The following is a 15,540-nucleotide window of genomic DNA, read 5'->3' on the forward strand; positions in this document are numbered from 1 at the left end:
TTTGTTCTTTAGTCTGTCACAGCTACTTAGAAGACTTGCTGCTTACCTTTTCCTACGTGTGCATCTTACCAGGTAAGACAAAGAATCTGTGAAGAGTTGATACCCTGACACCATCAGCTTGAATCAGTTCTCTGGTCCACACCATGCTTCAGCTTCTGGTAACATTTGGAGCTCTAATCCTTTGCCAGTTCAACATTTACTCATGAAAAGCCTGTTGCTGTTTGTCTTTGAATGTCATTCTCCTGTTGGAGCAGGTTCTTGTCATGATGAACTTCTGCACAGTCACAACGGCAGAACAGGAGACTTTTGGATCTAGCTTACGTTGTAGTCCTCTATTCTGGAGGCTGTTGTGGTTATTAGAATTATTCTTAATGATGGGTTTGCAGCCCATGAAATTTGGAGTGGGGGGTGGGTTTGTTCACTGAAGTATCACAGCACAGAGAGAGAACTCGCACTGGAACTTGTGGAGATGACCTAGCTTTACCTGAAGAGGAATTGGCAAATTTATTCCCTACTGCCCTATTTAAGATTTTGTGCTCACATGTCATGTGAGAATGGGATTGAATTTCACCTTCAGATAAGCCTTCTCACCTCTCTTTGTCCTTACTGCCATCCAGAGACAACTAGAGACTATTGCTCCTTTCTAGTCTAGGCTCTAATAAAACAGGACAAGCTGGTGTGCCTGGTCCATCTCCAGCCCATGTTTTTGTTTTGGAGCAGGTGCCAATCTTAGGTTTTATTGCATAGTCATAACAGTTGCTAGAGAGACTGTATGGCAAGGAGTGAGAAGAGGGTGGTGAGTGTCTGAAGTCCTGCTCCTGTGACTTCATGGCATTCGTGAAGACAGGACCTTGCTGTCTGACTGGTGAGGGAGAGGATAAGAGATTATTCCAATGGAAATCCAGGGCTCTTGAGATAGTAAAGTGGAGAACGAAGCTATCGCACCTTGCATAATAGCCATTACAGATCTTGTTTAGTCAATTTGCATTCTTCCTTTGTCTCACTGCACAGCCATTCCCTGTTATGTTCCTCAAGGGGCAGAAGGATTTTTGGAAGTTTTGAGAAACTTCTGGTGCTCAACTGAGAACATGTCAATGCAGGAATAGTCAGTGGGACTGTTCATGTTGTTTAGAGCCCTTCTGCAGTGGTGGGCAATTTTTGATATCTCAGTGCAATGTGCAAGGCAACCCTACAGACCATGTATGTGAAGTTCCCTGAAGGTCATCTGGAGACCCTGCAGAGCTACAGAGTATTTTCATAAAATATGAGGCTCTGTCTCTTCTCCCTTTTCTGCCTCTGGGTTTTGGGTCCCAGATGTTCTTGTGATGGCAAAGAGAGCCAATGCAGGTGCTGGCAGAGCAAAGCACTGAGCCTTCTGTTTAAATCTATCCTTTGTCACGCAAGAGTGAAAGGGATCTGTCTCCTGGGTTACAGCATCCCAAATCCTGATCTTAAAAGCAGTCCCAGTTTAAATGTCAGTCAGCAGTCCCAGCTGACATAACCATGGTTCTTACAAGGAAGGATATAGATAGTGGCTTGAAATGAAGACTGTGCTTCAATTTCTCTGTCAGCTAGAGGGCAAGGATTTTTCAGGTCCAAACAAAGAATTTTTTAGGTCCCTAGGTAAGAGAAGGAGAGTGATTTCACAAGGTCAAACGTTCTGAAAGTTTTCTACTGCAGTGAGGGTTGCAGTATGGAGCGAGTAGGTATTTTCATCTGACCAACTGCCCCTGGGCCCCAACACCCCTAAAAGACTTGCAAAAGTCAATAGTGCTTTGGATTTCTGCAGTGGTGATTTGCCTCTTTTCTTTTATACAATCCATGTGCATAATGTAGAATCTGTACTTCTGAGTTTCCTACTTTTACAGCTTTGAAATTCTCATCCATAATGTTGCATTAAAGGAGATTTGAATTCAAGTTCCTCTATTTTTCTCAGCTTCTTTTTTTTTAAGTAACGGAACACTTAAGTCTGTAAGAAAAATTGCCCTTGACAGCTTTAACTGCGCTGTTCCACATCTCCCCATGTAGGCATTAGCACAAGGTATTTCTAAAGTGGGAAAAATATATTTTCTTTCTTACAGAGCTCCAAAACAGATGAATGGATTTTTTTTCTTAATTTGCCCCCCAAAATTGCAATATTGGGCTGACACCAAAAGTTATGATTTTATTGTGGTTCCTGACACATTCCCTCATGCTTCCCCCCAACCTGAAGTTGGTGCCAGCCCTTCAGAGTACAATATTTTTTTGGGGAAAAAAAAAAAAGTTGGTTATTTTTTTTCTTTTTTTTCCTTCCTACAGGGTCAGACTTTAAGCAAATATATTTTACCTGTCTTTAGGAAATACATGGGGGAAAATGTTCACTCTGCATTATCTGTATCTTTCTTCCAAAGCTTTATTTCCTTGGCAGGCACAGAACTGGTAACTGGCTACTTTGGAAGATGGGTCATCTGGCTTGAGTGACAAACCAGAGCTCTGAATTGGGCATTCAGGTCCCTCTTCTGCCTTTACTCTCCCTCTCGGGTCCTGGGTATATCCCAGGGCTAAGTCCATGCCGTGTGGCTATTGTAGCCTCTTGCTGCCTGGAGGAATCCCTAGCTCAAAGTTACGTTCCCACGCTAGGACATCTTAGGGGCCTGCTCTTTCAGCTGACATGGAGGGACACATCTCATCAGTCCCTTGAATTCACAGTTTTGAAGTCTTTCTGTGGCCAAGCATGAAGGAGGAGAAACCACAGTGTGTTCCTTCTGTTAGGCAGGCAGTACAGCACCTGCTGATGTTTCCTGTTCCACTTGCTAGGAGGCTGCTTTATCTCTGGGTGAGGCTATTTACAGGCTGTTGTGATACAGATCATGTTCATTCTTTCTTGCTAATGTAGCTGCAATCTCAAATAGTTAAATGTCAGCTGGCGGCAGAGCTGAACCCCATGGCACCTGTCTACTGTGAATGTTCATCAACTGGCCCATATAGTTCTTTGGGGTAGCAGGCAGAATCCAAATAGCTCTGGCCCTGTGGTGCTTAGGGCTGCTCTCTGGAGGGGATGTTGTGCAAGCTTGGATGCCTCATAAAGAAGGGAGAAGCTGTATCTTGAACTTAAGAATTCTCTATCTGCTGTTCTGCTGCATATCATGGAAGCTGTTGCTAGTGTCTTGCATAGGCCGGTTTGCTGTTAGCATACCTGTTCCTCTGGACTCCGTAGGAAGAACAGAAGTAGTTTTAGTGCCCTTAGATGAAGGAGGATGTTACATCTGGCTGGTTCAATGTGGTGGATGTACAGAGAGGAATCATTCCCAGCCCAGTTTCTGGAAGTACCGAGTGAGCCAGATTTCATGAAAGTCTGCTTGATTAGGCCCTTCAAAGGAGATAACATCAGGGCTCCAGGGCTGTTTGGCACAAGCAAGGAGCTGCTCTGCACAGGAACAAAGAAAGGAAATTGCCCAGAGAGAGTGTGTTTTCAGAGCAACAGATGAAAATAATTTTGTTTAACTACTTAATGATACAACACAAAGAAAAATAGAAAAAAAAAAGCTATGTAGCTATGGCACAAGGAGTTCAGGCACTGTAGTGAGGATAAAATGCATGCACATGATGAATACAGAATAAAAATGAAAATAAATATAACAACAAAGATTAAAATCAAGAGTAAAGATTGGTTCAAAGGAATACCAGTAGGAAAAGGAGCTGCTAGGGCAGAGTTTGACCTTACTACAGCTGAGCCACTAAGTTTCAAAGTAGGTTTGGGCATCTGCAGATAGGAAGGAACTGCTGCATAAACATAGGTTCAAGGTCAGAAGAGTGCAGTCAATTGGACAGACCACGTTTTTATTACCTTAATATATAAGATAATCAGATCATTTAATCTTTGTTGAATCTATAATAATGTAAAAAATATGTTAATTGGCTAGTTAACACTCAAACTATTGCTTCTGACCTTTTGTCTGTGGAGAGCCCTGACTTGTGCTTGTCTCTTACCTCCAGCACTTTCCAATCCTACGTGTCCTGCTGAGCCTGACTGACCCAAGTTGCCTGTGATAGTTACTCATATATTCTAAACTATGACTTACATTTTTACTTTATTATTTCTGTGATGATTCTCATATTTCACATTCCCCACTATTTAATTATATTTATAAATACTCTACCTAGGCGTATTTAAAGAATTATGATTAAATCATGGGTTTATACAAATGATGCTACAGTCATTCAAGGTCGGGTAGTAAATATGGGGGAAAATCTAGTTATGGACTTTGGTACCTGCAGTAACTGTAACAGAACAATTTGTGCATTTTGCCCTTTTTCCCTCTGTGCCTACGCTTGTCACCTGGCAAACTGCAACAATCCTTATTTCCCTGGGCTGTTGTGATGAAGGGAATAAGCCAAAGTCTAAGGTACTTGGATTTGTTGATAATAAGGATCCAGTGTCAGGAGTGGAAGGTCTTTTAACTGACTGTTAAAAGCAGATGCAAGGGCTTGTCTCCCAACAGGTACATCCTTTCCTTTCGTGGTAACATCTGTGAAACTCCAACTTTTGGAGTGGCTCCCCTGGAGGGAGAAGGACATTTTCTCAGAGTAATATTGTTCAAAATTGAATAATTTATGATGGCAATGTTATTCTGAGACAATATTAATCTCCCTGCAGGTGGGTGAGCTGGCATCAAAGCTGGGAATAGAGTGGGGAGGCTCTGATGTCCTTCCCTGCTCTGAGTGCCAGGCCAGTGACCAGACTGCACTGCTGACACAGTGGCTTCTCCAGCACCCATCATGTTGCCACCCTGCTGTCATGTTGAAGGCAAGGCCCTGTGTTTTAGGGAGCACAACAGGCACGCGTTTCCGTGGCATGGCACCTAATGTCCTGCTGCTGTTCTCCTGAGATAGCAGTGAGGCATTTTCACAGGAAAGAGTAAATCTTTGGGTCATACACGTGAGGCTGGACAGGGCTTGAACAGGTTATCTAGTCCATCTCCTGTTCCTGGGGAGAGAGAAAATCTTTTGCCCATGCTCTGTTCAACACCAATTATTTGAGTTGCTAATTGGAATCTGAGGAAGATCAGTAATATTTCTATATGTATATGGACATATGTGGGGGAGGGGAAGGGAGATTGTGTGTGAGAGAGGAGTGAGAGGTCCAGAGTAGAGCCTGGAGTCTGAAATGGAAGAACAATAAGCAGCCTGAATTTTCTTGAAAAATCAGCTTTATGGGAACTTTTTTCTCTTTTCCTTTCAGAAATGGCTTAGACACAAAATTCCCCACATAGTTTAGTTTCCTTTATGGAACCAGTCAGTCTTGCCTTCAGTCCTCAAGGAAAGCCCTTACCTGTCTTGGCAGTTTATAACATCTCAAAGGGCTGTGCTGTCTCACCTTCTGTCAAACTTTTTTTTTTTTTTTTTAAATTGAGTACTATTCTGTGAAGGGAGTGTACCCACGCTTAAGAGTTCAAGTCATTCCTTCTTTTCAGGTCTCCATGTCAGAAGCTTTAAATGGCCCTTCAGCAGGTATGTGACTCCACAGACTTAAATTGCTGCACAAAATCTGCTGGTTCGCAGATGGTATCAGGAGATAATTGGAACAAGAACTGAGCTAGCAAAGTAACTGGGGCCTTTTTTCATTTTCTTCTTGAACTTAGGTAGAGATGTGCACACAGCAGCTTTAAAAGGAAGACAGAGAATGGGAAAAAAAGATAAAATTAAATTTCTCAAGGCTTTGGTGGAGCCTTCTTAGCAAAGGGGAAGAATTGGGAGATATGATCCAGCATGGGTTGCTGAATCAATAAAAATAAATTATGAGTTCTTTGCTATCACCTCTTATAATGTATGATAGGGGACCCTTAAATCATATCACTACCTGCCAGGAGAGATTGTATTTATGTTTAACTGAGTTACACAGAGATAAAGCTCAGGCTTCTGTTATTTTAAGCAATCTAGATGTCTTTTTTTTTGGTGGGAATGTGTGTTTATGTGCAGCAAGGCCATCCTGAAGAGCTGGGAAAGATTCTGTGGAGCACAACTGTGCCTTCTCAGGGGGGTGGGTCAGATAACCTGGGGGTCTTTTCTGTCTCTGACTTCTCTTACCAGTGCTACTCGCAAGCTGCTGATAGTATTGGTGTGTCCACCCTCCCCTCCAGACCCTTTATTTGTAATGGTCTGGAATTCTACTTAAATGTCTCCTGTGTTTTATTGCTGTCCTTAAAAAGGTGACTAACTCACCACACCTTTCCTAGGCACTATCTCCTGATGCTGTGTGGCTAATAATTCTAATAATACTCAGCTTTTACAGAGTGACTCCCTACCCCCCCCCTTCAAAGAGGACAAAGGCTTTATGATCTGACCTGGTAGGTCTGTTTAGGGCTCTACTGCAGCCTCTGGGACAGAATCCAGCTGCTCTTTAAGAGCTGATAACATTGCTGGAGGCCTTTCTTTTGTTTCTTTAAGAAGGAGGTGTTAAGAATGTGTTTGTAATTATTTTTGTGTGTGTACTAAAGGTAAGCATGTAGGTGTGCAGGAGTTATATTTGCTGAAACTGAGGCAGGATTTACCTTTTTTTTTTTTTTTTCTATTGCCTTGGAAAAAATGTTACGTGATAGATATTGTCAAATTTTTAATGTGTAGGGGGAGATGGAAGAGCAATGTGGCTGACTTGCAGACGCTACACACCTAGAGGCTATGAGTATCCCTCATTTGGGTGATAATTGGAATCTGTGTTTTGAGGGGAGGAGAATCTGATTTCTTTTCTCATGTTATTGTAAAACATAGTCAGATTCCTTTTGTGAGTCCTGGAGGCATTAGTCATTGCTTTGGTAGCAGTGTTATTCAGCTGCATTCACAACCATGGCATGGACATCTATGTGCAAGGCACCTCTGAACATATCCTAAATTACAGTCCCTGCACAACATATGTTTAAAACCAAAAGCATGAGAGACCCTGTTGGGTTCAATTCAAAATTCTTTCTAGATTTGTGTGAGCCCAGAAAGGTAAATCCATGACACTGGAAGAGGTGTCTGTCTCAGTGTTGATGCCACCGGGTACTTCTCCTCTGACAGGGTGGGCTTGCCCTTGAATTGCCAAAGCAGAGAACCAACATTAAAGAACCCTGCCCTGCTCCTGCTGGTAATTGTGCGGGAGGAGGGAGTTGGGCTTTCCAGACCTGGCTCTTTCTGCAAAGCACCATATTGGTTTTGGTTCCCCCCCACCCCCGATTCTGTTCATTCACTACAAGCGCTGTAAATGAATTTCAGGGAATTTCAAACTGCTGCTTACATCAAGAGGGTTCTTTTGTGAAGATAATGGGATCCGTCTCCAGCGTCCCAGGGGAATCCATGGGAAGACTTCTCCAGCTCTGGCTCCTACTTATTCTGCTGCCTCATTTACATTGAAAGGGAGGAAGACAGGAGACAGAAAGAGCATACCGTAGTAGTTTTCATACTGGAAAGTGAAAAACAACACACGCAAAGGAGGATTAAAGGAGAATATTTTTCTTTTAGTTACTGGTTCTTGTTTTGAGGACAAATTTGACAGTCTCAGCTGTTCAGAGATCACAAGTTCACTGGAACATGTTTTGCTTTTGTGTGTGATCTTGGGACTTGTCTCTTTTAATTTCAGAGGGTTCTTTTGCCTGTACTGCCTGAAGCCACCCGCAGATCATTTTTATCTCTCTAGAGATTTAAAAAAAAAAAAGAAAAAGAAAGTCCTTTGCTGCTGCTTAAGTTGGCATCACTTTACTCTTGCACAAGCGTTGCTCTGATTTCCAGCGGGCAGGATTTGGCCTCTGTTTGTTGTTAGTACCTCTGTTGTTTTCTTCTCGTGTCTTAGGATGTGCTATTCCTTAACTGCTAGTATCTGGAGATAAGTTTTCTTCAGCTATGCTCACCAGGCAGGGGAAAAGAAGGTAGATTGGTATTTAAGGTGTATGTGTTCTTTTTTTTGCTAATTGTTCTGTTACTGTGGGTGAACTTGGATTGGCACTTTATCCTCCAGGTGCTGCTGCTTAGCTTGAATTAACTAAATGTATTGAAGTAGATTATTTCAGCTATTGTTAAATTCCTGGATGGAGACTCTTTTTCAGCATAAAGCGGTCTTTAATTTGATTTTTCTGACGTATTTGCAAAGTGAGTTGAACCAAACTCTTAGAAGTAGATTTGGATTCTTTTTCCTGAGTGTTCCCATGTAGGGAAACACTTAATCTCTCTCTGCCTCTGGTTCCTCATCAGGAAAACAATGATGACATTACTTGCCTTGCTTCACAGTGGTGAAGCTTGCAGAATCTGTTAACACCTGTGGAATTTAAATTCCTCACCTGGGACCTTTGTAATAATGCTGTATGCTTCTCACAACTAGAGATGGCACTCGGGTATTGGCAACTGCACTTAGACCTCCAGGGTAAATGAGAATGGTGATGTTGTGTGGTGTGATCACACATATGCATGTGTACATTTTTGAGGCTGTATTTGTGTGAAGTTATATTGGTGGGACAAGGGTTATGTAGTGATTGTTTTTGAGAACCACTGTACCTTGATCTAGGAAAATACTTGTACTGGAGTGGAGTTAATTTTCTTCAAAGCAGCCCATGTCATGTTGTGTTTTGAATTTTTCACTAAACCAGTGTTGATAACACACCAATGTTTTAGGTATAGCTGAACAGTGCTTCACAGTGTCAGGTTTTCTGTTTCTCACTCTACCTGCGCTAGGAGTAGGGTGGGGACAGTCAAGAACTTGGGAGGGGGCATAGCTGGGAGAGCAGACCCGAACCGGCCAAAGAGGTATTCCATCCCATATAATATCATCCTCTGCAATAATAACTGTGGAGTAGTCTTTCCACAGTAGCTGTTGTTCAGAGACTGGCTTTGCATTGGTCTGCTGTAGGAGGCAGTCAGTGACTGCCTTTGCATTGCTTGTTTTTTTGTTTCTTTTTCCTCTTTTCTTCACTTATTAAACCATCTTTGTCTGGAATTACAAGTTTTTCTCACTTTTGCTCTTCTGGTTCTCTCCCCCATCCCCCTGGGGTGGGGAGGGAGCGCGGGCGTCTGGGTGGGTGCTTAGTTGCTGGCTGGGGTCAACCCACCACACACTTGAGCACAAATGTATATTGAGCATGTTAATGGTCCTCTTCCCATCTTCTGAGTGTTTATGTGGGGAAAATTAGGCTGATATCAGTGGCTTTTACCTGAATTAGCTTTGAATGCTGAGATTATATGAAAGACCACCTTACTTAGCAAATTTGTCACCCCAAATAGCTCCATGAGTTTGTTGATCAGTTCATCTTTAATTATTAACTTTGTCACTTAAAAAACACCACCACAAAAAAAAAAAAAAAAGAAAAAACCCAACCAACCAACCAAAAAACCAAACCCAACCAAACAAAAAAAAACCCCAAAAGAAACAGCTAGGGACCTCCATAGAGCAGTGCTGCTGGCTTTTAGGTCCCAGAGCATTTTAAGCCAATTTACCTTCAGCTGTGAGCAATTTACTGATACTGGTTCTCAGTAGCCTGTGGTTGTTCACATTTTAAATTTACTTGTTAGGTGCTGTTGCTCTTATGTGGATTGGGGAAAGGCAGACGAAAATTGCAGACAAGCTTCCTGTGGCTGGTGTGGTGGGGAGAAAAGGTTGCAAACATCACAGAAATAGGTCTGTAGGCAGGAAATGGAGACCCCAGCATGCCAGAGCAAGTGAGCAGAGCGCGCTCATTTTTCACATGTAAATCTGTCTGTGATCTCTTTGTTGTGCTGTGCACTGCCCAGTGCTCATCCCTTTGCTCATTATTAATTACGCTTGCTAAATATGTGGACAGGGCTACTGATGAGTTGTGTAAATCTCTGTGCTGATATAGCAGGATTGCTTAGAGAGGAGATGAATCTCATGAAGTGAATCAGTGCTGGCCTTTCAGATGTCTACCTGAAATGATCACCTACCCTCTTTGGCTGCTGTGCTCTTCTCTCTCCTGTCTCTAACGTGACTGTTGCCTGATACAGGAGCGTGACTGCCTTTGATGTGGCACATTTTGCTTGTTCTGAAGTTCATTGTCAACTTGCTGAAGGAACTGCAATGCCTTTACATTCTAATTTGTGGGAAACAGAGTTATATATTCCATTGTGGGGTATATGCAAAGCACTTTGCCAGTTTAGAATTGGCAAGATTTGGAGAAGGGTTTAATGAACTAAAGTGATTTTCCTTCAGAGTAAGATTTTATGGGCATAAAAGATTGTTACGCCACCAAATACTCTGAAGAACTTCTGAGCACTTTTGTGATTTATGGACTCAGAGATTCCTAATAATTGGCTGAACAATAAGGATCCCTTCAGGGATGTGTTTTCAAGATGGAATGAAACCTGGGCTACTGTTTCTGGTTATATTTTTTTTTTTTCTGCTTTCGTGCCAGACAAGTTACGTCAAGACTCAAGGCTGCTGGATTGGGCAGTCTTGGAGACTTGCTGGCCTGATTTTAGAGAAGCTGTCCATCATATTAAATCTGGATTTAGTGGTTCAGTATACTATACAGCATGATGGTGGGATTTCTCACCAGAGACTCTTAATCCGTAGTGTAGTATAAAGCCATTGAAGATAAATAATTGGCAGGGGTTGGCATTTTTGTCATGCAAGCCTTATAGCAGGGTATTCAGCAGACGGTGTAGTTTCTGCAAAACAAAAACATATGGACTGTGGAGAGGCGTGTGTGTAAAACAAAGTGCATAACGAAATTCTTGCAGGACTGGAACATCACTTGTTTCCAAAGGAAATATATTTTTTCTGATTATGCTTTCTCCATCTGCACTTCTGTCCAGAAAACCAAAACAGTTTATTGAATTATTCAGGTCATTTAGTTTTGTGTAAGCTCAGCTTGAAATTGCATTTTCTAGAGGGTTTGTATTGCCTTAAAGGAGTTGTAATTCAGCCTGGCCTATTTCCTCACTCTGTCCTAGAGGCTGGTTTTCCCTTTTTTCATTCTCAACCAGATGAGCTGCTTGGTGCCCTGAGGGACACCTGCCTGTGGGGTGTCCTGGGAAGCAGAGTGTAGCTGTGTGGAGCCTGGCCCATAGGAGACAGGGGGAAATTTCACATCTGAGCTGTATTCCCTGGAGTGAGAAGTATGACCCCGGACAAAAATGAGTTCAGCATTGAGCTGACTTGAAATTAATTTTGGGGAGATTAGTTTGATGAACAGAAACAGTTTAATTTGGCACTATAAGGGTGTTTTCTTTATTTTGATTAAAGAATGCCTAAGTGTAAGTTTTTGCTGTTTCTGAATCAATATCACTTGGAACTTTTTTGGTTTTATTTCTTTTCCCCAGAGCAAAATGTTTTCATCTTAATTTAGGTTGAAGAGCAGGCATTTTCTATGGGGTGGCAAGTCTAGATTTCCCTCAGTTCAGGGGAAGAAAATGTTTATTTTTGTTTTGAAATAGCACATTAAATGTGAAATCTCCAATTTTCAATTGAATTCAGCTTTTAAAATGAAAACTGTCAAGATTTTCATACAAAATTACTCTGGCACAGAAAAGCCACGGTTATTTGTTAGTGTTGACAAAAACAAGCTAAGCTTCTTCAACTACAAAGTAGAAATCGGAATCAAATGTCTTGGCTTGAATCAATAAAGGTTTTTTCTCTTTTGGTGTTTTTTTTTTTTTTTCTCCCGTCAGAATTCAGTTTTGGAAAATATGTCCAATTTTCCTTATGTTTTGTTCCATCCTTTTTCAACAAAAGCATTCAAAAGAAAATCTGGTACTTGCCCACATCTGCCCCTGATAGCCCTGCTTCTAGTTTCTTCTTAGCACGGTTGGGGCAACATGATGTGGAGGCCTTAGAATAGCCTCTTGAAATTCTTTGAAGTTTCTTGTGCAACACTGTGTCAAAAGCACCCCATGAAAACAACTCGGGAACCAGCTGTGCCTTTCAGGCTTTGATTTGTGTCTTAACTGCATGTGACACTTCCTTAGTAGTTGCATTTGCTCTGCAGTCTCACGAGGCAGCGTTGTGGGGGAATGTGCTTTCGCAGCTTTTCTTAGGAAGGTTGTGTGTTCGGCCTCTCCAATCCTCTCTGGTTTTCAAACTCCCAAACCGTTGCAGGAGTTGCCTTTATCGAATCTGAAGTGTCTTGTCTCAAAAGCAAGCAGGGACAGGGTGGAGGCCACCTGGGGTTGTGGTGCAAGAGTGTTGCCTGGCCTGGGCGTACATGGTGAGTGATTTTTATGGACAGGTTGCTGTAGGTGACTGTACTGCATATTACCATTGCCTCAGGCAACTCCTGCTATTTCCTGGGACCCTTTGTGAGATTTCACTGCACAGAGAAGCTCATGCTTTTGCTTTCCATGCATTAACAACAGGCAGAGCTGTATTTTTGTTAGTCATCCTGGGCGAAAATCCAGAAAAGCCATACTAAACAACGTGCTTTTACTTTGGATTTATATCCAGGAGCTGAGTAGGATTCAACCCACTCCTATAAAGCTGGTGTTATCCTGTGGTTTGCAGGGTTTATAATAGATAAGTGACATTTTAAAAAATATAGGGCATAGGAGATCTGGGGAGAGGCACACAAAGAGCTGGGAGGGTATGGATGCTGCCTTTAGTTGTAATTGCAACTTAAGGTAGAATTACTCTGTTGAAATTTGACCAGGACACGGAGATTTTATTTAATACGTTTAGGGTTGGATCCAGGATCCACTGAACTCAGCAGAAGTCATCCTGCTGTATTCAATATGATTAGGCTCTGAAACTGGAAAACTAACTTTGTGAAACCTCACCATAGTTGTGAGCAATAAGAAGGGTGTCATTTCTGGCAGGGCTTGTGCTGTGGTGCATGGCTTCCTGGAGACGCTGGAGATATGTCCTGTCTGAGCCCCTGTGCGAATACAGGGAACATCCTAAAAATGTCACTCTTATCAGGTTTTAGCTGGGAGCAGGCTGCACTGCTTCCCTCAGTTGGCGTAAGGGGAGGAGATATACAAACCTTGGTTACTGCAACTTGCAGCTGGCTCTTCCCCTTTTGTGTGGGAAGGTGTGCACAGAGTTTAAGTTGCGATAAAAAGGATATTGTCCTTATTTCTGCACTGCACAGCATCAATTTAGGCTGACATGGGCTCACATATGCTGACTCAAATCTGCCTGGCAGGTTTCTTTTCACACCCTGCTGGAAGCAGCTTGGCTTTTATCTTCCTCCTAAAGGTCTCTGTGTGGGGAAATAAAGGGACAAAATGCAATCGGTAGAGAGAGGAATGCTCAGAGCATCTATTCTAAAGCCATTAAGTTGGGCACTGACTGCATAGTCACATACCAAGGTCCCTTACAATTTGAACAGGTCTCTTCCCGGTATTATGCTGATAGTAGCCGACTGCTGCAGCCATTGTGATATTGATTAATCCTTTGGCATTTTTCTGCAAAGCTTTAAACTCCTCACTCAGCAGCCTTTCAGCTGGGAAATCCAAATTAAAGGTGTGGTGGGTCCCACCGCTGTGGGAGGAGAAAGAGGGAGGGAGATGTGGCTTTGTAGTGGAAAAGATCTTTGTTGCATAGGAAAACATTAATGAACTCAACCCTTTGTGTCACATCTCTCATTTGGACCTATCTTTTAGCCAAACTGTGATGAGGCTCGTCCCATAGAATCCGAGGGAATGAACTGTGTGACATTAGTTATGCTAAAAAAGCAAGGATCAGATGCTCAAATGCTCTTAACTTCCACTGAGGAACCTCTATTCTTTCTGCAGAAGTTCCCGTCCTGTCTGAGCCTGGGAGCTTGCACAGAGGCTCACAGGTTATCGGAGTGCATAGCTGCCTTTCTGGGAGAGAAGGGCATTGGGCAATGTAGGTGGTAACTAGGACGATTACATTTACCTGTGAAATCTGAGATCAGAGCACCAAGGATATCGGAGGGAAGTTATATTCCCCTGTGGTTCCCCAGGTACTGCTTAACTCCTCTCTCCTCCTACCTCAGTTTTGCAAGGGCATGACTTGGGAGTGTTCATGGCTCGCCAGAAAGTCAGTCAGTGGGTCCTGAAGGCTATGACTTTCCTTGAGCACTAAAGATACAGCTGAAGTTTTGTCTTGCTCAGTGTCTAAGCTAAATGTCACGCTCTGCATCCCTCTCTTTTACTGCGGCAGAAAGGTGATAGATGACGTGGAAATTCCCATGCTCCTGGAGTCAGTGACAGCAGATAGAGAACAACAAAGCTCATTCTGGGCAAAATGGACTGTTTTGCTGGATGGGGATCTTCATAAACAAAATTGCCAATTCTTTCCATGTAGACTCACCAATTTGTGGTAGCGCTTCGAGAAACACAAAAAGTCGACTGTAATTTCTGATTGGGCTGTTGAGTTAACAAGGGTGCATCTGATTCCATCCCTGACCTTGAATAACCATAGTTGTAGGGAGGGCAGCTCACAATGTTTGATTTATTCCTGTTAGCATGTTTTATTTCAAATGCAAAACATTTTGAGATTAAAATAAATGTTACTGCTTACATGATGCATTAAGCTAATGGTTTTCTTTTTTTTTAAACTAACTTGATCCTATAATACCGCAACTTTAATGGATAAATGCTAAGCTCTCCTTTGGGTTATTTCAGATGCCTTCTGTATTGTTATATAGTCTAAAGGAAAACTCTTTTTTTTCTCTTTCTTTTCCTTTTCTCCCCCCCCCCCCCCCCCCCCCCCCCCCCGTAGGTGATTCTCATTCTGACAAAGCTCTATGACTTCAACTTGGGGAGTGTTACAGAGAGCTCACTGTGGAGGTAAGTGGATTGTAGAAATCACAGCAACTGGCATGGAGGGGTTGCACTGTGTCCCTTGTAAAACTGGAGGCTGAGCAAGGCGGGTATCTGAGTTGATTGGGGAGGAGGTAGGAGGGAATCTGAGATAACTAGAGTTGCTTTTTGGAAAAGGGACATGCGATTAAGAACACATTGCTTTAATGAAGTGGGGTCTGCAACAAGAGGGTTTCTTGATGTACGGGCACTTCCCTGGTACACAGAGGAGCTTGATTTCATTCTCACCTTTGAGTGTCCTTAGACAAGTCTTTTCATTCCTCAGGGTCTCTGCTGTGAGCCTCGCAATGAGAACGGTCTCTACAGATGGTACATGCTTGCTAGAACAGTGTCCAAGATGGTATACAACAGTGCATGATATAATCTTAGCTGATCTTAGCCACGTTCCTCAGTCCCGTGAGCCGAGATGGTCATCTTGGCAGTGAATCTGTGTTGCCTTGGGCTGTAAGGACAGTAGGCACTAAAGGACTAGAGATATTATGGTGAGGTACTGGTGTCTTCGCTGTAGATAGATTTGGATGGTGTCATGTACCTGCCACGCTCCTAGTCTGGCGTGGGAGATAGTGTCCTGGCCTGGGGAACCACACTGCTGGACAGAGTGCATGTTTTTAAGTATGTGTGTGCATTTAAAATAAATAAATAATAATAAAAAAATTCCCCCCCCTCCAACTCACCCCTATAAACAGGCCAGTTCCTTGATGTCTGAAATCACTGATAGTTTCTACCTGCTGGGAATTGCTCTTCCTCCTAACATCCTGCGTGTGGTGTGGAAAGGGTATGCCTTTAACAGAATTG

The 15,540-nt window shown here is 42.7% G+C and overlaps 1 protein-coding gene across 1 annotated transcript in view; it reads left to right on the forward strand.

The window, feature by feature from the left end:
- The window catches only part of SORCS3 (sortilin related VPS10 domain containing receptor 3), a 318,567-nt gene that overhangs the window by 88,555 nt on the left and 214,472 nt on the right, over positions 1 to 15,540 (forward strand). Inside the window, exon 2 of the mRNA XM_052799671.1 lies at positions 14,645 to 14,712. Within this exon, the coding sequence (XP_052655631.1) occupies positions 14,645 to 14,712 (68 nt within the window). The remainder of the gene's footprint in view (positions 1 to 14,644; positions 14,713 to 15,540) is intronic.

This window comes from Harpia harpyja, chromosome 10, assembly GCF_026419915.1.
Source record: "Harpia harpyja isolate bHarHar1 chromosome 10, bHarHar1 primary haplotype, whole genome shotgun sequence".
Taxonomy (NCBI): domain Eukaryota; kingdom Metazoa; phylum Chordata; class Aves; order Accipitriformes; family Accipitridae; genus Harpia; species Harpia harpyja.